Raw genomic sequence first — 27,239 nt, 5'->3', positions numbered from 1 at the left:
TTCAAAGTGACGATCAGTTTTGGAAAACTTCAAACAGGTTTGCTAATTTAATTCTATAAATCCACTTTAACTGCAATTTTAATTCGTGGATTGTTTTTCGAAAAATTTTTCAAAAATATACAACAGTCGTATAGGTAGATATTTCGAACATAATTCGCAGTCACCTTTCTTACCTATATTGGATAACAATTTCCTTTTATTTTCTCTACGATCAGTTTCCACGTAATCGTCATTGACTAATCGCCCGTAATAACAGCATTAAACGTTTGAATGAAAATTGCGAAAAGTTTATAAAAATTAACCGTCGATAACCAAAAAGAAGAATTGTTAGCCAATTGATTCGCCGTGTCGATAACAGAGGTCGCTAGGAAGCCTGGGGGCGGGGGGGAGTTTGGCGAAACGAGCACAGAACGATCCGCCAATCAGCGTGCGAGTGCGCGCGGGCTCGAGGCTTCGTGGCTCTGTAGCTGTCAGTCGGTAAGCAGTAGCTTCCCCCACGACTTTGCTTATGTTATCGTTGTCGTGAACGCGTTCACGTATAAAACCGCGTCTCAGCTGCATATTCCCCTCCGATCATTCTCACCGACGACGGGAAGACTCACGATGAGCAGCTGGAAAATCGACTGTGCGTCGCCCGCGTGAACGTTTCGGCAAAATTACGCGGGTGATTGTGTGTTGTGTGGCCCCGAAGGGAGTGTCGTTAACCTCGCGCGCGCGGAGAGAGAGCCCGTCGTCGAATCGGTGGTTCCCTCGGTGGAAATCGCGCGTAGATACCCGACGGAGCTGTCAATCTCGCGAAGCTCGGTGCACGGTACGTCGGTCGTTCGGTCAGAATGTCGGCGTCGGCAGCGTTCCCGGCGTCGCGACAGTGAGAGGAAACGCGCGGTAAGGCGACAGCGAGAGGCCGAGTGCCGTCGAGAATACAGCTCCCAGGGTGAGAGCCGTGTCCAACGTAGAGATTTAAGAGCCCACCGAGGAAAATGGCGGACCTCGAGGCGGTGCTGGCCGACGTCAGCTACTTGATGGCCATGGAGAAGAGCAAAAGCACACCGGCTGCCCGTGCGAGCAAGAAGATCATCCTACCGGATCCTAGGTATATCCCGCGATAGTTGGCGACCTACCCGTCGCTTTTTCCCCGTACGACCGCCACGACTCGTAGCCTCGGCTCTAGCGATGGGAACGAACCTACTCGTGACCGGTGCTAGAACTTTGAAACGGTTCGAAGGAATTCATTAGCTACCCTTCGACATTCTCACTTGCTCTCGGGCTTAGGTATCAGAAGCTAACGTTCGAGCATATAGTCTAAGTTAATTGTTTCAAAAAAATTCAAAAGACGAAGAAACTAAACGTATATTCGTTTACGTGTATTTCACGTGAAATCGTTCAAATTGTCTCCGCCGTTGGATCTCGTTCTTTCAACTGACCAACGTTGTTCCCACCAGCTCTCGGAACTGACGAGGCGAGCCTCTGGCGTTACGTATCTAAAATAAATAAATGTGTCAGGTATTCGCGTTCCACTGATTGTCGTCGTCATCGATGAAGAGATCTCGTTAATTGTGCTTAATGCTCTCGCTAAAATGCTTTCGATTCATTCACGAAATCTTTATTATTATTTCAACTTTTAATTCAGCATTGTGATACACACACACATATATATTTATGTATATATATATTCGTAATAATTTTCGCGTAATCGTGCTGAACGATCGTCGACGATGCAGAGATTGATTGTACGATTCGGAAACGATAATGGGATTAGTCCCATCGCTACGTTTCACCACGTTTCCTGCCCCTCCCTTCTTCTTCCAGCTCTTCCTTGTCTGACACGAGCCCGGTGTCTTGGCTCCTCTTTGTTTCTCCGCGCATACGTACCGACGCCTTCGGTTCTTTGGCTTCGTTCGCTACGGCCGCGCGGCTGTTCCAGAAAAATGTTTACAAACAGTGTCCCGCGATGGTTGAAACCGACGGAAGTAATAATTGAAGTTGATCGAGAAATTGCTTTCTTACAGTCTTGTGAAAATGGAGAAAAGTCCCTCGTTTTTCTCTCTCTTTTTTTTTTTCTGTTCTCAATTATTGGTTCTCACTGGAAGATGATTGAATCATCGTCGCGTTCGTTTTTCAAATTTTACACATAAAAGTTGGGTATGTTGCGAATCTGCGTGTAATGAGAAATAGGCTACGAAGATGACGCGACTGAACAAAAACGTGCGAATTTCACACGAGTAATTTCACAACGAATAATTCAGAGGCTGAACAACACGTTAGGCTCCAACATTTTTGATTTGCAGTGCCGATAAGAATTTATTCGAATTTAATCCACGGAATTTTTACACAAATTTAAGTGTACGATATTTCCGTTGTTATCGACGTTGTTGTGAAATATATTCCCTATCGTCTTTCGAAAGTAATTAGTCACGCTGGAAGGTGTTCACTAAAATTTCAAATTAATTACATTGCCTTGTTAAAGGTAAAAGGAGAGAATGATACGATACTTTTTCGCGTACAACCTTGTAATTTATATTTAGAATCTTTTGCTATTTTTACGTGCGGGAGCGTTCGAAAGCAACGAATACCGAAAAGTAGACGTTTTGTAGATATATCACCATTGATTTTCGCAAGAGGAGCCGATATCTCCCTCGCTGCGTGATAGAAAAATATTTCAATCAACTCTAGAAATTGTCCGATACGCTAGTTGCTACGTTTCCTCGGGGGTTTGTGGTTCACTATCTTTACTCTACAGATAAGAAAATCTTTCTCCTTATATCGTTCGAACTGCATATCACTGTTTGTGGTTTTTCCGTGGCGAACGTCGCGAAGAATGCGTCGTTTTTTCTAGAGTGAAAGGAAGTATCCTTATCACTCTATCTCATTTTCAAAGAAAGTTCCGAAATTTTGTTGTTTTCGTAAAAACGTTCAGATGAACTTTCAATCAACAATCTGACTAATTTTGTTTCGAATATGTTGCAACGTTATTTCCATACTGGATATTACGTAAAAGAAAATTATACTCACCTTTGAGCATACATTTTTTACCAATTAAGAAAAAAAAAAGAGACGGAAATCTGTAATTATATTTGAAAGAATTAATTAAAAGAAGCTAATGGAAGAAAAGATTTAAGGCAGAAGCTTCTCCGATTGTCATTCGTTTGCTCTGAAGAAGAAAAAAAAAAATTATATATCGTCGGTGCTGGAAGATATTATATACCCGTCGAAATTGTTGGTACCAACCCTCGTAATTTATTGCGAGGGCTAAGATTCGCACGGGTTGAGGGGGGGCAAAGCATTTCAAACAGGAAAGAACATTTTTGCGCGCGACGAGAAGCTGGGAAGGCCTTTTATCACCTGAGCCACTGGCGCGATGTGAAATTGGTTAAAGATCCGGTCAGAAAAGCGTCTTTGTCTAACCGAATAAAAAAAAAAGGTTTGCGAGACCAAGCTGGCCAAAGAGTGGCTTCCAGCCATTCTAGAGTCAATCTTTTCGTCTTTATTATCCGTGAATGGAACGAATTTTTCTGAAAATTTCTTCGAACAACGAGCCTAAGGATTCTAATGTCGTGAAATTAGCCATCATTTGGTAAAGAAAGTCGGTGGTATGTAAAATTCGAAAAAAAAACATGAAATCGGACACGAAGGGTCCTCCAGGACCTTCTAGGAACTGCGAGATTCCTAGAAGGGATAAGGATGCTACCTGAAGTCTATAAATAACACTCAGAAGTAAGGACGAGTCGGACGAACGCTTTGAGTAAATGTCGAGTTGTATAATTGAGTAAGTTTTTACCACTTGAATCGGTTTCTTTCGATAATCAGCTTCGACGATTGGCAACATCTATAATTTTTATGGTTTAATTGCAAGCCCAATTGCAATTAAATATCAATGATCTGGCAATCACTTCCGCCGGTTTAAAATGCTAATAGTATCTCGTATACATATTTCGACTTTAACGCTCCTATTTTTGTCCGCGATTGCGTCAAATATTGTAGAGCATCGTTCTATACAGGGAATGAAATTTTACCAACTGATTATCGATGTAGTAAAAAGAAAGAAATCGCTCGAGTAATTTAGGAAAATATATCGTGTTATAAAATACGCGTCGTGGAGTCGCGAGACACGCGGTATTATTTTTATGTTCGTTTAAACTCGTCAAACTGACCAGAGAGAGGGAGAGAGAGAGAGAGATTACATTTAAAAGCCTTTTGATTTCTTAGAAATCATTTCATTGTGGATTCCGTATAACAAAATGAAATATCTCGCCGGTAATTTAAAACTGGGATGGAAGCTATTGTAAACAAATCTAACCTAACCTAAACAATATATAGACACATGTAACACAATATATATTTCGACTGACAGAATTTAAAAGACGTTACGTTATTGAAATAAATTGAAATCAATTTTTAAAATTCGTAGATAGGTAAATTTGTTCCTTAGTATTTTTACATTCATTACCTTGAGTCGATAAGTATATTATCTACATTTTTAACAATTATTGCCACACAGCAGCCTTGTCGTTTTATTTCTATTCTGATCTAGTTTCCAAAGTTGATATATTTTTTTTTCATCGCTCTTTCAATTTTATTATAAATTAATTAATTTATTAAGAAACTAGATAACTAGGAACATTGTGGTTTCGTTAACACTGGAAATCGATAATAAAAACCATGTACTATGAAACTTGACACGAGCAAAGTGTTAACCTCTTGCGCTGGAATGACGTGCCACACACGTTGAGAATATTTGGCCCAAAATTGCAGTTTTAAGTACATTGAAATACAACCCAGGCAAAACAAATAATAAATTTATTACTTCTTAGTAATTTCTATCCAGTGATATACCGATGAATTTAAAAAAAATAGGCGAATTATTGAAGACCAATACGGTTTGGTCTCTCGTTATGGTCCGCGAACCAGCTACTAGCGCAAGAGGTTGAAAACAAGTGAAATTAACTCGGACTCGTGTACGCATTCGGCACTTATCCCCATCGCTACCGTGATTCATTGAACGCTATTTTTTGCCCGCCTGCTTTGTTGCCTGGTTTTCCCAGGTGAATGTTGAAAAGGCCCTTGAATCCGCGGAAGGCCAAGGACCTTAGAAAGGCAACGCACAGTTGACAGCTTCCTCATGGCGTTCGTGTTCGCTTTATGAATCCCTGCATTTAATCCAAAGAAGAACAATCGACCACCGGCAGAAGAAATACCGGTTGCTCGGTTTTTATATACCCTCTTCTTGTTGAATTTATTTTTCATTCGATGGATTGCGAGAACTTGAGAAGAACCTGCGAATCGTTCGTTTCTTCCTTTTTCTTTTCTTCTCAATTCTAAGTGTTTTGTACGACGTCGTAATGACTGCAATATTTACTCGTGTGGGTAAATTTATTACCAGTATAAAATGTTCCTCTCTCCACTCTGGATTTGAGATTCTAACTTGGTTTGGTGCAGGAACCAAGTTTCGTTCTCGCGATCGAATATGAAATATTCTATAGATCCGTTGGATCAAACAGTTTGCCAGTTAGAAACTCCAATTTACAGTACAGTACAATATAGTATAGTCATTTTCCAAGTACAGTTTTAAGTTCAACCGCGCGAAATAAACTTCGTCGACGCTTTTCAAGATGAGAATTTACTTTCATTTTTTGTACACGTTGTAAGGAATTAGTCAGGTACGAGTTGTCCCAAAGTATTTTGGCCAAAGACAAGGTACAAATCGCCAAGGATACACAAGCATGGCAAAAAAGACCGACGAAAGTCAGTTTTTGGCCAGCATTGCAACATTTCTTCTACTTCCTCGAGTGGAAGTCTTTTGTGTGTGTGTGTGTGTGTGTTGGTTTAAAGTCGACATCGACATCAAGGTCATTAGCGACTACGGTACTCATATTTTGTGGTACAGATTTATGTTTATTAAGAGTATTGGAGTATTTCCTTTATGTGTTTTTTGTGGGGTTTATCCTATGGGAGCCTTCTCTGTCGCTCGAAGTTGGCCTGTGAGCGATTTTTGGCATCTGTTGCAGAAGAGAGAGTCCGTGTTCTTGATAAGATGTTTATGGGTAGAGTGGAAGTCTTGTTCTTGTTCTTGTTTTATAAAATTGTATGGTATAATTTTTCAACTCTTACAACGCACACAGTTCCCAGGTATATTTTCAGCCCGGAAGTATATTTTCAAATCGAAACTAGACCTAGCTGCCCGGATCGCAATACACATAACTTTGCTTCGCCCCCTCGGTGTCGCGAACAACGACGACAGTCGAAAGCTTTCACCGAAATGAATTCTTGGGGAATCGGATCCATCATTTCGAAGGGAAGGGTAACCTGTCCGACGACAGGGGTAAATGCTCGTATGATCTATCGATGGATAAAAGCGCGTTGAATTCGGATTGGTTTCGCGCGAGTTTTGAAGCCCGTGCGTAACGTTACAGCCCGTTCCGCGAATATCGAAGGGAGTGTAACGCTTTCCGGCACGAACGTTGATCGATACTCCACATCGATTATAATGTGCCAATGTTTACACTGGCCGGTGTTATTTTCGATCCGGTGGAACACGGACGTTACGAAGGTACGTACGTGAAAATAAGTCGATTCGATAGCAGGCTTCCTTTTTGCTGGCACCGCGCCAGCCACTGTGTAAATCAACATCTCCCCATGTACGTCTGTACGAGGACTGGATAAGGCAAATCGAGACTTGTGAAAAACGCACCGAGAATCCTTTACGTGTCTTCTTTTCGTACATTAATCGGAGCAGGTCGTTTTTCTTTTTTCTCTTTTTTTTTTTAATTTCTCTTCTTTCGTTTTTTTTTTTCTCGCTCTTGAACTCGAGAGGTTCGTTTCTTCTTTCAATGCCACGCTGATTTTACATGACTGATTTTACAAGACGCCAACGTGAACTATACGATGGATATTATGTTGAAACGTTGTATCCGCAACAGATAAGTTGCAGCGTGTAACTATTTTTAATGGATTTATCTTACTATACTAGGGGTCACCGGTGACCCCCCACGGCGCTGAAATGTGTTTCTTCGATTTTCACGTATTTTTTTTTTTTTTTTTTTTACGATATACTATTTTTCACGGTACAGTGAAATTGGGGGTTGCATTTCTTCACGTACTGAAACTCTACATGTCACGATATGAAAATCCAGGATCGGGCGACGAAAAGAATTCAAAACAATTGAAACAGAAGCAAAAATGTCGTCATATATTGCGAGGACTGTACTATGTACTGATTCACCTTTTCTTTGGTTGCTTTAATACGATACGTTACAATATGCGCGAATAATATTTACGTATACATATTATATGCATAATTAAAACTATTTTTATACTGCATTAATTTCTTCACGCTATAATAGTAGTAACGAAGCTAATATTGACAAATTTAGACTATTTTTATACTCCATTAATTTCTTCACGCTATAGTAGTAACGAAGCTAATATTGACAAATTTAGACTATTTTTATACTCAGAAAAATTAAGACTATTTTTATACTCCATTAATTTCTTCACGCTATAATAGTAACGAAGCTAATATTGACAAATTTAGAAACATTAAGACTATTTTTATACTCCTTTAATTTCTTCACGCTACAATAGTAACGAAGCCAATATTGACAAATTTAAAAGAATTACCACTCACTCGAATTATTTGCGTTTACTAATGGTATCGAGGTATGGCATAGCCCATGGCATTCAACGTGTCGAGAAAAAGATACGACAAGTTGCGAAAAACCCTCGCGAGGCTTGCTTGTTAGCTTTCTATGAATCCGTTGAATATTAAACTCGCGCCGAGAGATTCGCGAGCGGCGTGTGTTTACAGAGTTGATTTCTAAAGAAAATAATCGCGGCTATTGGATCGAAGTTGGCTGTGTACGGGCGAACCGTTAATATCGAGGATTTATTTGCACGCTTTGAGGATACATATTTTTATAAAATATGTCTCTCTCGTTGGATATATAGCTTGACGTCGCGCGGAAGCCGGGGCGCATTCCGGGATTGTTTCCCAGCAAAACTCGCGGAAGTTATTTTCATTTTTGCGATATGTATATATGTGTGTGTGTGTGTGTGTGTGTGTGTATGCGTGTGTGAAGTCAACTGTCGGAAGGCTGTGCAAACGTAAAAATCCCACGGGGGATGAAATATCGAAAACCTTCAACCGGCGACCATCTCTTCTATATAACGCTCGTGTCGTTATCGTCGTCGCGCGCTTCACAAATGGCAAACAATTGAAAGAAGGGAGAAAAGAGGCTATCGTCGGTTACCTAGCTACCTAGCTGGTAATGAAAATTTTCAGACGATGAGAGTTTCGTTTAAAAATACAACGAATCGTATAGGTTACACAATTGTGCGTGTATCCATCTAGTCCCGTGGTTCCCAACGCTCCCCCCACAGGGTGTGAAAATTTGATTTTCTAGGCGGGCAATTTGAGAATGAATGTCTTTTTGCATTTCTTTAATTTTCTGATTTTTTTTTTCCTTCCGATTCGGACGTCACGTTCTTTGGGAGTTTGTTTAGACCTTTAGGCTTCCTCCGCGTCAAACATTCACTTTTTCAATGGTAAAAATGATGTGTCGCGGAGATGGAGATGTTTAGGTAGGTGGGGCATGGCCAAAACGAAGGTTGGGAACCACTGGTCTAGTTCGAGCGACATCGAAATAAAACGGTGAGGATCGAGACGGCGGGAGTAGTATCGTAGTTCATAAAGCGGGAGAAATAAATTCCGCGAAATAATTTCCCGTGCTTTCGTGTGGAACGGTCAAAATTTTTACGCCCGCGTTTTATGTTTATGGGTGGGAAAGTCAACCGTATTTCACTCGATAAAAGTCGAACGCGAGAGAATCGAGAATAGGAATGTTTCGGTAACTGTAAACCGAAGCAGGGTCTCTCAACTCCTTCGGACGTCACCTTCATCGATAACCGACTCGAGTAAATTCTTATTTATGTACTTCGAAACAACAAGATGTTCCATTCGATACAATACAGCGACAAAGTAGAAAAACAATATAAAGTAATGACAAAATTCTCCGATTTTACAATTTCTCGTCGCACGAGGTACGAATCGCTGGGAATTACGCGCAATCTTCGGTTTACGATCACGTTTCCGAACCGATTACGTTCCCAAAACAATTCGCTTCGCCGCGTTTTACCGACCGAACGTCGAACCAGTCGGTCAAAGCGTGTAACTGGTGGAAAATTGAGCATTGGCGAAACTGAGAAACAACTGACGAGTCGATCGAACAAGAATGATGAATTGTACAGTCTTGTTAACCTCTTGCAATTAGCTGTGGTGTCGCTCTCAACCCTTTGCGCTGGCAACTAATTCACGGACCATAACGAGTGACCAAACCGTGTACAATAATTCGTCACTTTCTTTTGAAAAACTCGGGGCTGCAATAATATCACTAGATAGAAATTACCAAGAAGTAATAAATTTATTATCTATTTTGCTGGATTATATTTAAATATAACTTAAAACTGAGAAAATATTGCAATTTTGGGAGAAAAAAAATTCTCGACGTGCGTGGCACGTCAATTTCAGCGAAAGAGGTTAAAAAATGTTTGTATCTACGCACGACGCTACGATGACGATTATACTCATCAAACGCAGCTGCTGTAAAATTGAATTAGATTACAAGGAAATGACACTAGTTTTCTTTTGAAAGATCACTAGTTTACATTTTGTTGTAAATATTAAATTGAATCTCGTCGCGCAGGTAAATATTTGGGAATGATGTAAAAAGAGCTAGTCTCGAAATGTTCTAAAATGTCTAAAGTTTTATTAGATAGGCAAGAAATTTAACTTGAGTAACAAGTTGTAGTTACATTTCTCGTCGTGAAGAAACATTGCTATTTTTCGTGCAATGACGATTGTAGTCATTCATAGCTAAGAGGTTAAATCTCTCGAATCGGTTCGACAAGACCTCCCCTCCAATCGGCCGCTTGTTCCCTCCACTGTCATCATCTATATATATAAATGTGCCTATTATACCGTGCAAGTAGCAACAACGTTCGATCAAACGGATCGAGCAGAGCTTCAATCAACAAAATTTCCAAAACCGACGACAGTTTTTTCACGGTCGAACGGAAAATGAATCGAATACAAAGAGAAAGCTGAAGAATCGTTGGAATTCCGGATATTTACAAGGCTCGATCTAAATTTACGGCGTTTCTTTTTTATTTCGAAAACCTTCGGGATCGACATGTGCTCGCTAACTAGAAGGGGTGGGGAAGAGGAAGAGTTTAAATATTTAGCGAACGTCAGAAGCGATTTTCAGCGAGAATAGGGCCGATACTGGTTTTCGTTTGGACTCGGAGGGGGAATTGTTTTGATTGTTGGCCGCGCGTGAACAGTCACGTTTAGATACCAGTGGAACAGCTAAACGATTTCTACCCGTGTGGCACGTCGAGAATTTTTTGTCCTAAATTGCAACATTTTCTCAGTTTTAAGTTTAAATTAATATTTAAATGTAACCCAGGCAAAAAAAAAAAAAACAAATAATAAATTTATTACTTCTTAATAATTTCTATCCAGTGACATGTCGACGTGTTCAAAAGAAATAGAAAGCGACGATTTTATTGTACACGGTTCGGTCGCTCGTTATGGTCCGCGAATCAGTTGCCAGCGCAAGGGATTATTCGTTCGGCGCTCTTTCTTCTTTCGTAAGTTTTTTTTCTTTCTTTTCTTTATTTTTATTATCTAAAGTCGCATCGACCACTTGTTAACTTGTACTTGGAGCTAATCTTGCAATTCGTTGTAAAGGTACAATTCGTTGGACCGTCCTGGAAAGTTTTAGGACCGATTCTTTATCCTTCAAGTCGTTCAATTCAGAGAGGGACTTTTGTTCAATTGATGTCTATTCGCGGTGTCTATTTTCTGCAGTGGACGACACGTCCCGCTGTCGATTGAACTTCGCGCAAATCACAAGTTGGGAGACCTTGTTTGCTGAGGAGATACTGGTGGGCGAGTCTTGGTATTGTCCTTGAGATTTACAACTTGCTCCGTGGTAGAGAACAAGCGATTGTCTCCTTAGAATATTCATTTTTGATTGTTGTTAGCCACACGAAAGTTTACACGAAGATCTCCATTTGTTGTTCTTTCGTAACTGTCTCTTATCAAGACTGAACTTTATCAAATTGGACGAGCCTACAAATAATAGATACATGCGTTTCTATTGCCCGTTCTCAAGGGGATTGCGTCGAATACCGTGATCAACTGTATAACGATTAAACGGTGTTTCAGCAAATAATGGTTCGTACTTGGTAAAGTGCTGAGATATCGTCTTCCGTCGCGGTGGCAATCGATCATTCAGCCCAATAGAAACGCAGTTTAAACACGTTAAGCACGCTTGAACGAGAAACTCTATTACACCCACGGCCATGTATAGATCCCCAGCCGCTATGTGGATGATCCAGTAAATGCTCGTTTGTCCCGTTACAAACTAATAACGAAATTCTTAGCTCTTGATATTCGTGTCCTGAAGAAATTTAAAAGAATAGCTTTGTAGAAAAAAGGAAAGAAAGAAGGAAAGAAAGAATTTTTAGAGAAGAGATGAAGCTCAACATTGATTGAAAAATCAAAAAGATCGAAAGGTTGTCGTGGCTTGCTATTGAATCACGTGACAGTTATTATTATTTTGTGATAGTTGCATTAACGATACCTTCAACTCATAGTTACAGTTGCGTAATATATGCTTTCGAAGTGAAATTTATATCAAATAAACCGTTCGCGACTGAGAATTTTCGCAATTTTTAAAAAGAAACTAACGCACCGGAAAATATCGAATAATATTAACAATAATATTATCAAATTTAATCATATTATAAACCATTGAAATCTTTCACGACGCAATGGAGCATGCAAGCTTTTATTTATAACATTTGACGAAGAATCATTTAAATCTCCAAGAATACAGCGTAAAATTTTTAACAAAAACTGTATATGTTGAAACGACTTTATGTCAAAAATGTCTTCGTGACAAAACGACTGTATCTTCCTGTGTATACTATTTTTCTTTTTTTTTCTAATACCATCAGATAGCAATTAATTCGTCCGAATTTAATCGTACTTCTTTCTGTTGCAGTGTGAGAAGCGTGATGCACAAATATCTGGAAAAGAAGAGGGAAGTTAACTTCGATAAGATATTCAATCAAATGTTTGGTGAGCAACTCTCAGCTATGTTTTGTCGTTACGTACACGCTGGCCCGCGGTTCTTCGTTCAGTGTCAGTCAATTGACAATTAACTCGACGAATTAACAGAAAAGTTTACGAGCTCGAGGGTCGACAACAAAGCTGCAAAGGCTAGGGAACACGATTCGGCTGGAAAGCAATATCATTTGGAATCAATGGAATCCCAAACCAAACAATAAAATCTCATCGGCACAGAGAAAGTCCAAATTAATCGTAGAGTGGGTAGCGAAATCCTTTAATCTGGATTGGCTATGGGATTTTTTTCTCCTTTCTCTTTTCAAATTTTTTAACGAGTATTATATCATACCGAGTATTATACATCAATCCGCGAAAACAAAGTGAGAGAGATAGAGAGAAATCAATGTTGTCAGCGAAACTTTTGCTTTTTCTATTTGCACAGATCATTTCATTCTCGTTCCTCTCTAAGTATAGTTGCTCTGCAAATATCTCCGCTTTTTACGCGTAATTATAGCCCCGCAGCGATAGTTATCGCGCAAAGAGAATTGAAAATCAATTTTATATAACGCTCGTTGAACTGTGCGCTGATTGACCGACAAAACGTATTTCTTTCCATTTATCGGGACGGTAAGTTCGCTATCAATCCACCGATTCAGCTCGGTTAAAATCCCAATCGAAGTACAAAAGGCTGTGAGAGTAACCCTTCCGAAAATCGTTTCCGCGCGGTTTGTTTTTCATTTCCAAAGGAGGACATTTCTGATTGTCGATTGTACGACGATTGAACTTCATTCTTCATCTTTCTCGTAACTAAAATCGTAGATCTTTGTTTTTTCTTTTTTTTTTTTAATCTCTCTCTCTCTCTCTTTTTCTCTCTGTACCGTTTGAGTTAGAATCGCAATAAAGCAGTTATTAAAGCAACGAAATTATCTACCAAATTGAAAAAAAAAAAACCGTGTGTTCGCCATACGTGCCGGCGAATGACGTGTCCAACGAATAAAAGCATCCTTGGCTCAAACGATACAAAATTAGAGAGCACTTTTTTTTTTTTCTTATAATGTGAAGCCTAGCGTCATTGGGATTGCTCTTTTTGTCGCAATTTAAAGCGCTTTGATTTTTATTGCGAAAGGCCGCAACGTTATCGATCATCGGCAGTGGTTTAAAATAATCTCCACCTAAATATAACATTTGATAAAAAAGATGCGATTTGTATCAGTATGTTTTAACTATGCCGTGTAAACTTGCAATTTTTTACGTATTTTGTTGAAATTGAATACACACGGGCACCGCAAGAGCAATTGTCGCGATTCGAATATTGTTTTTATTTGAACAACAAGCAAAGTGATCACTTTCCATGAACAATAGTCTAAATTGCTTTTATACCTGACGTCGAACCAAAGTTCTCAATTGGCAGACAGTTTCAGTTCTATCGGAGAAAGAACAGGCTGCTTTCTACGAACGTTTTGACACCTAAATGTGGAAAAATGTGCGCATGGTAAAATTCTTTTTTCTTTTTTTTCACTCGCATTACGTTGCCATGTTCGAAGGTGTGGTGTAAGTATGCGTTTCAATTGCGAAAAACGCCGAAAGGAAAAAACATTTCTCTATGCATACATATGTAGATCGAATGACGTCTTACTTCTTAATTACACTTTGTTTCTTCTTTTCTTTTTGTTCTTGAAGTACCTCTAGATGACTGTTAGACTTCTTTTGCTACGGTTTTCCGTCCTAATTAGAAAACAGAGTACAATTCATCTCACGAGTAATCTAGTATCGACCTTTCTCTCTTTTTCTCTCGAGTGAGAGATTTTTACGCCGCTGCTGCGAGTAAAAAGTTGCAATACGCGAAACAAGGAGAAAAAATTAATAAATTTCGTGTTTGCCCATACGTCGATTTACTACGAAACGATAACAAAAGTTTCTCCCTACCTATTTTTTTTTTTTTTTTTTTTTTTTTAAAAAAAACCAAAAAAAAAAAAAAAAAAAGAGAAGAATGAAGAGAGAAGAAGCTAACCATCATGTAACGGAGCTACGAACGTTTGTTNTTTTTTTAATAAAACCTCAAAATATAAAAAAAAACTAATTTTAAAGTAAATTTAAGTCCAGACTTGATCCAAATTCCAAGTTATTAAGTCCAGATTTTCTCTTTATGTTTTAAAAATTATTTCTTTCGAATTTTGATGGCTAGAGGATTCGTAAATTTGAAAAATATATATATATTAAAAAATTATTTATTTTAATTAGGATTTATTTTAATAGGAAGTGATTTTTGACCCACTATATTAAAGTCGTCAGTTTATTACAATACTGGCGTTGGCCAGTATTTATTACAAATCAATCGTCTTCGTTATTTAAAATCGATCGAACTGTTGAAATTCGTCCGATTCATTTTATTCGATTCGATGGAACTAGCTGATGGCACGCGTTGGATTTTATTTTATCGCTAATGTAAGATAGCTGGCCAACAATTTGCTAAGGGGGGTATACTAACGAGATAGCAGATAATCGAATGTACGTGTGTATACAAAGTTTGAACAGTTTATACCTCTAGTTTCAAAGACGAAACTAAATTAACTAATAAATAAAAACTTATCATTGCCTTTTGTTTAGTGGCATGCAAATTACTGAGGAACAAAAAAAAAAAGAAAAAAAAAGAATTTCCAAAATCAGAAATCGCGATAAGTAATTTCAATCTCCAATTATTTTCCACGTAGTTAAAAAATTCATTCAAAATTCGCGCTTGCCACGGGAAACTCAGTCACATAACATGAAATTACGTGATAAAATGAATGCCAGGTTGTAGCAGAAGTGGCAGATTAATTTTTGAAATTGATATCAAAAACGCGTGTTTTTTAATACCAAAAATGAAAAAAGAAAAAAAAAAAAGAATCAGACACACTCGAGTAGTCTGCAAAATCATACAGGCGATTAACTTTCTTTGATAGATACTAATTGTGTATTTTATTGTCACATCATGCATGTATTTTATTTTCATCGTGTATTAAGTTGCATCAAGTTGTCAATTGGATAAAGTTCCGTCTTCTAAAATATGTAGATAATTCTACCAGCTTGAAGCTGTCAGGGCGTGAAAATCAGCGGACTGTGAAAAGAATTTTTTTCTCACATTGTTACAAATCTAAGAACAGCAACGACGTAGCGAAGTCGTATTCACTATTATAAACAAGTGGCGATAAAATATTGCGTAATCACGTTTGATTTAGACCTACGTATTAAGCATTACGTATGTTATTTGTCCCGCCTCAGTGTCGTGAATGACCTAATCCAAAGCATTGTGTACAAGTACAATTTTCATAATTCTTATCCCACGAGAGATTTTGCGAACAAGTTCTTGGCCCTCGAGATTTTAAATTGAAAAATTGGGGATTTGTGTGAAGACGCTGCGAGTCTCTCTTTCTCTCTCTCTCTCTCTCGTGGACCGGACAAATTGAGAAAATTGAAAAATAACGCGACTTTCATGAGTAGCGTTAAAATAGGGCAGTAATTACTTATTTAAGCCTCGTTCGGGACAATGCTGTTTCGAACCCTTTGATGAAATACATCCGTTGCTTAAGATCGAAGCTGTGTACGTGAAATCCGCTCTACCACCGGCAATTACTCGAGATTTATTTCGTTTCGAAACAACAACGTCGTTGATTAATAATAATTGAGACTGCCGAATGATCCCTGGGGTACGAAGCTAACGAAGTTTGTTTATTTTTTTACTTTGAGTTTTAAACAACTGCCTTGCAAGACAAAGACTACAGCTCGACAAGATATTAAATCAGTGAACTGATTTTCAACTCTGTTCAACAAATAGTTTCTCAAATCCTTGATGCACAATGGTGTCATATGTTTCCCGAAAGGACCATTGAATTATTAATTTGCTCTTTCGTCATTCTTTTATTAATCTTGTTGCGTTCTGTTGACACACATAAGAAATTTGCTAACTTTTACGCGAATGAAAAGTAAATATCATTTTTTCGGTCACATCGAATTTAATTTCGCACGTCAAGGGGTTAGATTAATTAACCTCTTGCGCTGGAATGATGTCGTACCGACGAGTTACCGAAAAGAAAAAGGAAAGCGACGATTTTATTGTATACGGTTCGGTCACTCGTTATGGTCCGCGAACCGAATTGCCAGCGCAAGGGGTTAAAGCGACCGAAAGATTCAAAGTTAAATCGTGAAAAAAAAATTCAAATTAAATTCAATATCGATCAGGCGAAAGATCGATCGATCGAAGCATGCATTGTTTTTTTGTTGTTGTTTTTTTTTTTTTTTTTTTCCACCTCGCCGTTACCTTGTGATTGCAGGTTACCTCTTATTCAAAGACTACTGCGAGAATGTGGCGGAGGAGCCGATTCCGCAACTTAGGTTTTACGAAGAGGTTCGTGTTTGCCCGCACACAAAACTATTTAAGTTCGCCAGTAGCGTGATGGCACGCATCGCCATCCCCAACTCCATAAGGAATTTCTCATTTATGCATTGTAGATCAAGGCGTACGAGAAGCTCGAATGCCCGGAAGAGAGGAGAAAACTTGCCAAAGAGATCTACGATAATTTCATCATGAAGGAGCTGCTGGCACACTCCCATGTGAGTAAACTCTCTCGTTCAAATGTCTATCTCTGTGAGTTATGTATATAGCGATCTTCCTACGTCTCCGATCAGTTTCTCTGTCTGGAAAGATACACATATATTGGATTGAATGAAGAGTAATTTCTTGCGATTTTAGTAATAATTATAAAATAATTATAACTAATAAAAGTGATAATTTAAAATTATATATCGATTATACAATATAATTATAATTATAAATTTATTAATATAAATTAATATAAAATAATTATGATTATAAAATATATTATAAATAATTATAATTAATAAATAATTTTAGTAATAATTATAAAATAATTATAATTAATAAAAGTGATAATTTAAAATTATATATCGATTATACAATATAATTATAATTATAAATTTATTAATATAAATTAATATAAAATAATTATGATTATAAAATATATTGTAAATAATTATAATTAATAAATAATTTTAGTAATAATTATAAAATAATTATAATTAATAAAAGTGACAATTTAAAATTATATATCAATTATACAATTATAATTATAATTATAAATTTATTAATATAAATTAATATAAATTAATTATAATTATAAAATATATTATAAATAATTATAATTAATAAATATATAAATAAATTATAATTAATAAAAGTGGAGCAAATTTTTCTCGTACTTTGAACGAGATTTGTTAAATCGAATATCTGCCATTTTCGACCATCTTTTGCCATTTTTGAAGTGAATCCCGTCACTGTGAGAACTTTCGCGTGAAAACTAAAATTTCTTAATAAATCCCCTTCGGAGTTTCACTGTGTCATTGCTGGCTACGTTTCGTATAGTTGGACGTCTCCGTTTTGTCTGGCGAAGCTTGTCGTTGCCCTCGCGAAAGACACCGCCGCGCAGAAAGATTCACCGAAAGAAAAGCTTCTCCGAGTTCCATTGTGCTCGAAAGTTTGCCGCGTTGCGCGTTTATTCGCCGTCTCTCGATGATTGTGCTCGTTCCTCCGCGAGCGTGGAAGGACTCCGAAACTTTTCAGCTCGAAAGATATTGACGCAATTGTCGCGAGTTTTCACTGGAATGGATTAGCAGTTTATAGACTTCTAAGGAGTATTCCATTTGAATTTTTTTTTTTTTTTTTTTTTTTTTTTTTTTTTATCGAAGATTCTACTTTTCTCTGTGTTGAAATTCTTTACGCGTTCGGTGTACATCGACTGTATTTCACTAACACGTTCGAGACGTTCTCAGTCCCTGTGAACCGACACTTCATTATTCGTTCATTTTAATCTGATTTTTATTAATTTTATTAATATAAAAAAATACACGTAAAAAAACGTAAATTCTATAATTCACAGAACATAAAAAATACACGTTCGGCTCCATCTCGAATGTATTGAAAAAAAAAAAAAAAAAAAAAACAGTGAGTTTAGAAAGAAATAGGTATGTACAAATTGCAAGATTTGGATTCACGAGTACACGTTGAAATTGATTCCATCTCTAAATGAAAACTTTCAGCGGTAGTTCAAGCAGTCGGAGAGATCGTATCAGTTCCCAAAGGAGCTTGCTTTGAAGTCGATCGCTTTAATTCTTAAAAACGTAACCCAGAAAGGCTCTTGCAAATGTAGTCTCATTACTTTTATAGAGCAGGCCGCGTTCCGATCCAACTCCGGATCTCTCCCGAAAACCGAGTATTTTCGATGCCTGATTTTAAAACTCGAAACCGTTTCACATCCAGAAACGGCGTGAGCCCTCGGATCTTTTCACTTTTCATTCGCGCGATTTTACTTTATTAACTGCCGATCAAATAAATATTATGAAGTATTCTCGTTCTTTGCTTCTTTTGCAATTTTTTTCCGTCGGTTTCGAAGATCGATCTCGTTTTACCTTCTCGAGCGGGATATCTCCTTGAAACGTCCGCGAATCACCTCGAACCGTGTGTGTTTAACAGAACGTTGATATAAAAAAGAAAGCGGGAGAGGGGGGAGGGGGGAGAAAGTAAACTTGAAAGATACACGCTTTTTACCTTCGAACTCGGCGAGAAAGCGGCCGAAAATCGCTTTTTGAGAGAGAAAAAAAGAGAACCGCGTGAAAGGTGCTTTCTCATGAATGTTTGAACAAGGATCCGGAATAGGTCTTTTCGCGGCGTACCGGCGGGCTCCTTCTAATCTTCTCGGCCCTCGATGCCCTCAGAAGACTAAGAACTATTTCCGTGGCTTTTTCACGCGACTTCCCCCCCCCCCCCCGGATATGGTTGGTTTGCCCCTAATTTTAGCTTCGACTTTAATCGCTCGCATGCTTGCAATTTCTCCCTTCAACGCGTTACAAAATCTTATTCGTTAACCTCTTGCGCTGGAACGCACGTCGAGAATTTTTTTTGTCCCAAAATTGCAATATTTCCATAGTTTTAAATATATTTAAGTATAACTCAGGCAAAACAAATAATAAATTTATTACTTCTCAATAATTTCTATCCAGTGACATATCATACCGACGAGTTTAAAAAGAAAGCGACAAATTATTGTGTACGGTTTCGGTCACTCGTTATGGTCCGCAATCAGTTGCCAGCGCAAGTGATTAAGGATACCTACAAGTAATGTCGTTTTCTGACACTGTAGAAAATTTTATTTTATTGAAAAGTCAACACAGCTTTAATCTGTAATATAATTTAACAATAAACACACTAATTGTCAATGTATTTAACTATTGTTACCTATATTATATAAAACTATTATAACCTATATTATATAAAATACAGGTTATAACATATTTTGTATTATAGCATAACGAATAAAATTATATATTTAAATAAAACAAAATAGGCAAAACAAATAATGAATTTATTACTTATCAATAATTTCTATCCAATGATATACCGATGAATTCAAAAGAAAAAGAAAGCAACAAATTATTGTATATACGATTTGGTCACTCGTTATGGTCCGCAATCAGTTGCCAGCACCTACAAGTAATGTCGTTTTCTGACACTGTAGAAAATTTTATTTCACTTAAAAGTTAATACTGCTTTAATCTGCAATATAATTTAACAATAAACACACTAAATATCAATGTATTTAACCTAGAATATAGATTATATATCAGGCATAACATAGGTTATGTTATAACATATTATATATTATAGCATAACAAATAAAATTATATATTTAAGCAAAACAAAAAATAAGGGAAAACAAATAATAAGTTTATTACTTGTCAATAATTTCTATCCAATATCATACCGACGAGTTCAAAAGAAAAAGAAAGCGACGAATTATTGTATATACGGTTCGGTCTCTCGTTATGGTCTGCGAACCAGTTGCCAGCGCAAGGGTTGATAACTTTGAAGACTTCTGTCGATGGAACGAACGAAAAACGAAAAACCCGTAAAACAGCCAATTGCTGGTGATGCGAAATTTAAAACTTTCCTCAGCAGTGATGCAGTTGAAAATCATCGTCCTCGAGCTTTCCAAACAAACGGAAGTAGTAATTAGTTTATACGAAAAGCAAAAAACTTTTTCTTTTTTTCTGTTGTGAAAAGTTGTACGTAACTACGTAAAGATTTTACTTTTGATTGGCTTTATAAACACGTGAACGATATTTCCACGTCTGCGTAAGATATAATTGTTAATTTTATAAAATTCTTTGTATCATGAATTTTCGACTATGGAAATTTGTCGTCGAAATTTCTTTCTGCAGATGATACAGTACGAAAAACGTCCACGCGTCGTCGTGTAATGCAAAACATTTGTTTCCCCATTGTCGATTTATCTAATTGGGGCAAATAAGGTACAATAGAACTCCATTTGTCGGGGCGATATTTTAGCGCTCGATTAACCGATCGAATCCAATTAGCGAGAGAGCTCACTTTCTCTTGTTTGAACTCCAAAACTCCACAGGCATCTAGAAAAGAATTAGCGGTTTCTCATTATACGATCTACAGGATCGGGCTGATTAAATGTAATATAACTATAATTTTGTAAACGCTAATTGAAAGGAGCTCGAAACGTTAAAAATAAAAGTCGATGTCGTGAGAATGAATCCATTGAAAATGTGCTGTCTAGCTGTTTAATAATAATGTACAGACATGTAGTACAGTATGTCGAGGTTTGGTACATCCCTCCTCTGTCGATAATTAAACACACCGGAAAATTGTTATTCCCGGCGTAGGAACGTTCAAGTAGTTTAATTTTCCTAATTTAAATTCCATCGGCATTAAACAATGTGAAAATTACTTTTTCGAATTATAAAAAATACTTGTGCATGTAATACGATGTATGTATGTAAAACTATCAAAATATCACACATAGAGCATTCCTCGAAAAAGATAGTCTCCTGCGGCGAAAAAAAAAAAAAAGAAAAAAAAAAGTAAAAATGCATAAATAAAGATAATAAAAGTAAGAGGTAAAAATAAGTAAAGGTAATAAAAGTAAAAGTTGTGTTTGCACATTCGAATCGTTTCGTCCGTAAGCAGACCACCTTTTTCAGGAACGAACTATTGGCAAACGACAGTGGTCGATTTATCATTTTAATAGTACGGTGTTTTTGGTTTCAGGAATATTCCGCGGAAGCGGTGTCCCACGTTCACAAATACCTTATGAAAAACGAGGTGCCCGTTAATTTATTCGAGGTTGGTCCCTTTTAATCTTTTCTTGCTTCGCGGCTGTGAACAGAGTCTGAGTGTTCTTCGATATAGATTGTTTGGTACCAGTACAGCGGTGTAATAACGCAGTACGACGATAACTACGAGTAAAACGAGAAATTAATCCTGAAATATTAAATAGCGGGACACTGCGTTAAGCCGCTTGATTTTCTTTCAACAAAACTTTCGACAAAACGGTAGCTAGTTCACGTTATTTATCTCTGTTATCTCGATTAATAAATTCGTTCTGAATATGAGCGTAGCACAAGTGTATTTTATTTTGATCGTTTCATATGTTACTTACTCATTTACTATCACGTTTAAATTCGGAACTGATTCCTTCCAGCCGTATATCGAAGAGATTTTTAATCACTTAAGGGGGGAGCCGTTCAAGAAATTTCTAGAGAGGTACGTTGGCCGGCTAATAAAAGAAAAAAAAAAAAAAAAAAAAAAAAAAAAAAAAAGAAACAAAAGCAAAAAAAAAAAAAAACCAAGTTGTCACGAAATTCCTAAGCAGCGCTGTTTCACGTTTCTTTTTCCAGCGAGAAGTATACTCGTTTCTGCCAGTGGAAAAACCTAGAACTGAATATGCAAGTAAGTTGGCAAACTGAATGTTCGTGACGTAATTAGAGTTCAATTAAAATTCAATGTGATACAATTACTCGCGTTCATTGTAAAATTGTTGTTTCAGTTGACAATGAACGACTTCAGTGTGCATCGGATAATAGGGAGAGGCGGTTTCGGCGAGGTGTACGGGTGCCGGAAGGCAGACACAGGGAAAATGTACGCGATGAAGTGCCTCGACAAGAAGCGAATAAAAATGAAACAAGGCGAAACTTTAGCGCTCAACGAAAGGATAATGCTTTCGGCAGTCAGTACCGGAGTAAGCTTTACTCAGGAATACGATATCCTAAAAATACAGTAGACTATTCTAAACTTTAGGATACAGTGTATTGTGATCTTTCGTTTTCTTGTACAGTTGCCTAAGATCACAAGGGACGCAAATGTTGAGCGTTGTTGCAAAGAAATTAAAAAAAACATTCGCGGAAAATCCATAGACGCAATGAAATTAATTTTCTTTCTTAACTTCTTGCGCTGGAATGATATGCCACACAAGTCGAGAATTTTTGCAATATTTTCTCAGTTTAAGTATAACCCAGGCAAGACAAAAATAATAAATTTATTACCTCTCAGTACTTTCTATCCAGTAATAATGCTATCATACCGACGTGTTCAAAAAGAAAGCAACGAATTATTGTATACGGTTTGGTCCGCAATCAGGCTTGCCAGCGCAAGTGGTTAAATCGATTATTCATAAAATCATCGTTCATAAAAACAAACGACGAATATAGAAGGAACTTGGCGTTCTCACAGAATTCTAAGCGATAACGTTTCATTTCAGGTGGATTGTCCGTTTATAGTGTGCATGACGTACGCGTTCCAAACGCCGGATAAACTCTGTTTCATTCTGGACCTGATGAACGGCGGCGATCTTCATTATCACCTTAGCCAGCACGGGGTGTTCAACGAACGGGAGATGAAGTTCTACGCGGCAGAGGTGATACTGGGATTGGAGCACATGCACCGCAGGTACATCGTTTACAGAGATCTGAAGCCGGCGAATATTCTCCTGGACGAGCACGGCCACGTGAGGATATCCGATCTGGGCCTGGCCTGCGATTTCTCCAAGAAGAAACCGCACGCCAGCGTGTAAGTACCACCGAGATAATACTACGTTTTCACATTCCACAATTCGTCCCCGTTGTCGCGTGAATCACGAAAAACGTGTTCTTGTTGCAGAGGAACGCACGGATACATGGCGCCGGAAGTGTTGTCGAAAGGAGTGACCTACGATTCCAGCGCCGACTGGTTCTCGTTTGGCTGTATGTTGCATAAATTGTTGAAGGGGCACAGTCCGTTCAGGCAACATAAAACGAAGGACAAACACGAAATAGATCACATGACACTAACTAAGGTTTGTTAGGTTTGTCCTGTCGTGGCGACGAAAAGGTGAAGAAAACTGATAATGATAATTTCAGAATGTCGAGCTGCCAGAAACGTTCTCGCGGGATTTGCGTTCGTTGCTGGAAGGTCTGCTGCAGCGAGACATCAACAACAGACTCGGCTGCCGTGGCGGTGGCGCGGACGAGTTGAAGGAACACTCGTTTTTCAGCGGTATCGATTGGCAACAGGTTTATCTCCAGAAATACACGCCGCCGCTTATACCACCGCGCGGCGAGGTGAACGCCGCGGACGCCTTTGACATTGGCTCCTTTGACGAGGAGGACACGAAGGGTATCAAACTGACGGACGCGGATCAAGAGCTGTACAAAAATTTCCCTTTAACCATCTCGGAGAGATGGCAGGCTGAAGTAGCCGAGACTGTGTTCGAGACAATCAATAATGAGGCGGATAAGGTACGAATTGTTTGTTTCTTTTATTTTCTTTGTTCTCTCTCTTTCTCTCTCTCTTATTCATTTTTCTATTTCCTTTTCGTAGTTGGAAAATAAGAAGAAAGCCAAGCAAAAGCAGCGGTTCGATGCGGATGAAAAAGGTGTGAACGCTTTGCCTGTTCAATAATGCATCAATCAAAGAACGTATCAATTACGTCAAAGGTTGTTTTTTGCAGGATCTGATTGCATTTTACACGGTTATATTAAGAAATTAGGCGGCCCGTTCGCGAGTGCGTGGCAAACACGTTATGCAAAACTCTATCCCAATAGATTAGAATTACATCCCGAGTCAACCACGACGAAGCCTGAACTCGTTTTTCTTGATCAGGTAAATGAATGAATAAATTTAACAGCGATACTCGAGTACGTCAATTAAATCAACATATTTCCGATACATTTCTTAGAAACGCCAACAGGTAATAGTGCTCAACTGATAATTAGATAAATGTTACGGAATTAAGAATTTCGCTTTTGCATTTTTTTTTTCTTTTTTCTTAATTAAACAGCATTTTCGAAGCCTATTAATGTAATTTTATATCCAAATAAACTTTTAGGTCGAAGAAGTTAGCGCGGATCTTCAGCACGTAAAAGGAGAACAGTGTATCGTTGTTCGTATGAGAGACGCAAAAATAGTACTTACGAATCCTGTAAGTATATTGTCGTGAAAACGATATTAAAAAAAAAAAAGAAAATCATCATCATCGTTATCGCAGTACTGTAAATTTCTTGGATCGTTGTGAAAAAGAAAAATTTCACTTCCACAGGATGAGATCAGTCTGAAGGAATGGGCATTGTCACTGAGATCTGCCCACAAATGCTCGATGGAGATGCTGGGTAACATGGCGAAGAAAGCTGGCAAGATTTACGGGACTGAACGGGACGCAGTGATTCCGGCAATGCAGCGCTCGACGAACGGCAACTAGCCCATTGCTAAAACGTGTACGCCGTCGTCATACTCCAGTCCCACTGCCCCCCAGCAGCAACAGCAGCAGCAACTTTTTTTATACTGAGAATCAACGCAGAGAAAGAGAGTTAGAGAGAAAGAGAGAGAGAGAGACCTAGAGAAATTTCCAACGAGTGAACGGATCGGGAGGTGATCAGGAGGCGATTCCTGGCAAACGTGATCATCGGCGGAATCCGAAACCGCGACCCGAAACGAAAAAGCATCTAAGTCTCGAAAACAGCTCCAAAGAAAACACTCCCCTTGAACGGCGAGTAGCGTCGCGCTGTATAGAGACTCTAGGAAGTAGTGTCGTACGAATCGTCACGTCATTATATTTGTACGTTAGCTGTATGTGCAATGTGGCGTAGGAACTAGCGACTGAACAATGTCCAATCGACACCCACGCGAGCGAACGCGCTCACGCAAAAGTATCCACACGAGAGACACACGTACACACACGCCTGCACGCACACACACGTACACACACACACACACACATACCACACGTAAAGAACACGAGAATGCAACCGGTAGTGTTATTATTGTTATATCAAATAACGAGATACGCCCTGAATCCCGATTATACTTCTTCTACACTGTTCTATACCGCTCGTTTACTTAATTTATTTACTAATGCAGAACGATTTTATATTGTCGTTACGTAATACGGTAATACACGCGCGCGAATTCGTTTATTTATTGCGTTGGAGGGAAACAAGAGACAAACGAAAGAAGAACTCGATACAGTTTGTACATTGTCGACAGCCAACCGATGATAGCTGTAATAACGAAAAAATCAATAAAACGTTTAAAAAAAAAAAAACACCAAAAAAAAGAAACAAAAGAAAGAAAAAAAGAAAAAAAGAAACTATGTACGCTCGAGTGGATAAAGACGAGTTCGCTCCGGCAATAAAATTGTGCGACGAACGTAGATCTCGTCTACATTTCTTCATTCTGCTCAGCCCTATGTCCAGTGTAGGGAAATACGTAGCTATTAAGCGAATCGACTAAATCGAACACGAAATAAGAAACATCTTTGTCTTTATTTTTTTTTTTTTTCCGTTTCTTTGCCAACTACGTTACGTTATCATCTAATATGTAATCTTTATATATTTCCAGCTAAAGGCAATTACAATAAAAAAAGAACGGACTTGCAATATTTTTAACCATGACAAGTATGAACAAAATTTCAAATCGTAAAGGATGTTCTGCGGGTTCTCTGGATACGTGGAAGTTCTCCAAGATCTAAAGAGCGTAATAAATTTAAACTTTAGGAAATCACGATACGGCCGATATCGATATTATAGTTCGTATGTATTTGTGTTTACTACAAAAGAAAAAAGAAAAAAAAGTTGTATAAATCGTTTTATGTATTTTTACATGTGGATAATTTAATTATACCAAATTAAATTTTCTTTATACGAAAACAAACAGACCGATCTGACGATTGTTAATCTTTGAAAATCCATTTGAAAATTGAATTAACATTTACGCGACTCGATGCAGATTCTATCAGCGATGAAAACAGTAGCGTAAAGAATTTTCCACCATTAATTTCAAAAGATATTTGCGTAGTAAAATTTTTTCGCAGAGAAGTAATAGAATAATTTTTTTTTTTTAACAATGCTAGTAACTGATAAATACAATAAACAAAACATTTTATTTACTCTTTCTTAACTCCTATTACGCAATTCCGTCGTTTCTTTTCGGGACTTCTCTCTTTCACGTTATTTCTAATTAAAGAGTCAGAATCGATTGTTCTGGGATCGCAAGAAAGGTCATTACATCGCAAGCTAATTAATTACTTGTGACTGAACATTTATTGGAACTTTATAATAATAATGTACAAAGTTATAGAATTGTTGAAATTTTATAACGCCTTTTCACCCAATAATAGCATGGCTTAATGAACAATCAGTAACAAGTGTGTTCATATTTTTATATGGAAATTAATTACCCTCTGCGAATGAAAATTTGATCGATTTACGAACATTCAAATGCATACGATCACCACATAGTGGTGAGAGGATGGAATTAATCGCTGTTGCTGTCCTTTTCGCGCACTATCGCTCTCCTTGTCTACGAAAATACTGCCATCTGTAAACACATCAGACAAGCAGTATCTAAAAAAAAGTGTGACAAAAATATCAAGTTCTGCCATCTGTCGGATTTTATCTATTTATCCTTTTAGTTCCAGTCGGATTTGAGAGTAGTTCAGATGGCAGCACACGGCATATATCTGTAGCGACCTCTACTTCGAAGAATTTAGATCAACGACATCTATGTTCCGTCGAGATGTATATTTAATATAAACAATAGAGTATTTAAAAATAGCTATTAATTTTATTATCACCATGGAAATGTTTACTGCCACTTATATATATTGTAGCCATAATAGAAAATCTTCATTCATTCGTTATTCGTTATTTCGTTATTTCGTCATTTCGTCATTTAAATTCTATTATGTAAACTTCATTAAATTATTAGTAATTGTATATT

The 27,239-nt window shown here is 37.7% G+C and overlaps 1 protein-coding gene across 3 annotated transcripts; it reads left to right on the top strand.

The window, feature by feature from the left end:
* The first annotated feature begins 459 nt into the window (after positions 1-459).
* LOC122535994 (G protein-coupled receptor kinase 1) lies at positions 460-26,119 on the top strand. Of its 3 annotated transcripts, none has more exons than XM_043668003.1 (15): positions 460-1,093; positions 12,066-12,142; positions 16,441-16,514; positions 16,619-16,720; positions 21,258-21,332; positions 21,691-21,752; positions 21,887-21,938; positions 22,036-22,227; positions 22,747-23,054; positions 23,145-23,319; positions 23,384-23,761; positions 23,844-23,898; positions 23,974-24,125; positions 24,352-24,444; positions 24,562-26,119. In XM_043668003.1, exons 1-15 carry the CDS (start codon positions 981-983, stop codon positions 24,718-24,720), a joined length of 2,067 nt encoding a protein of 688 aa, XP_043523938.1. In that variant the 5' UTR covers positions 460-980; the 3' UTR covers positions 24,721-26,119. The 3 variants fall into 3 exon arrangements, with proteins under 3 accessions (XP_043523938.1, XP_043523929.1, XP_043523944.1); XM_043667994.1 differs by having other exon boundaries at positions 22,036-22,260; XM_043668009.1 differs by lacking the exons at positions 460-1,093; positions 12,066-12,142 and having other exon boundaries at positions 16,460-16,514; positions 16,595-16,720; positions 22,036-22,260.
* The last annotated feature ends 1,120 nt before the right edge of the window (positions 26,120-27,239 follow it).

The sequence above is a fragment of the Frieseomelitta varia genome, unplaced genomic scaffold (assembly GCF_011392965.1).
Source record: "Frieseomelitta varia isolate USP_RPSP 00005682 unplaced genomic scaffold, Fvar_1.2 scaffold_154, whole genome shotgun sequence".
NCBI classification, from domain to species: Eukaryota; Metazoa; Arthropoda; class Insecta; order Hymenoptera; family Apidae; genus Frieseomelitta; species Frieseomelitta varia.
The sequence above is the reverse complement of the archived record's forward strand: the minus strand, read 5'-3'. Positions and strand labels throughout refer to the sequence as shown.

Coding starts and splice junctions, on each gene's coding strand:
- LOC122535994 (XM_043667994.1), top strand. CDS start 981: ATGGCGGACCTCGAGGCGGTGCTGGCCGACGTCAGCTACTTGATGGCC. Junction 21,333..21,690: donor TGCCCGTTAATTTATTCGAG/GTTGGTCCCTTT, acceptor GATTCCTTCCAG/CCGTATATCGAAGAGATTTT. Junction 23,320..23,383: donor ATCACATGACACTAACTAAG/GTTTGTTAGGTT, acceptor TGATAATTTCAG/AATGTCGAGCTGCCAGAAAC.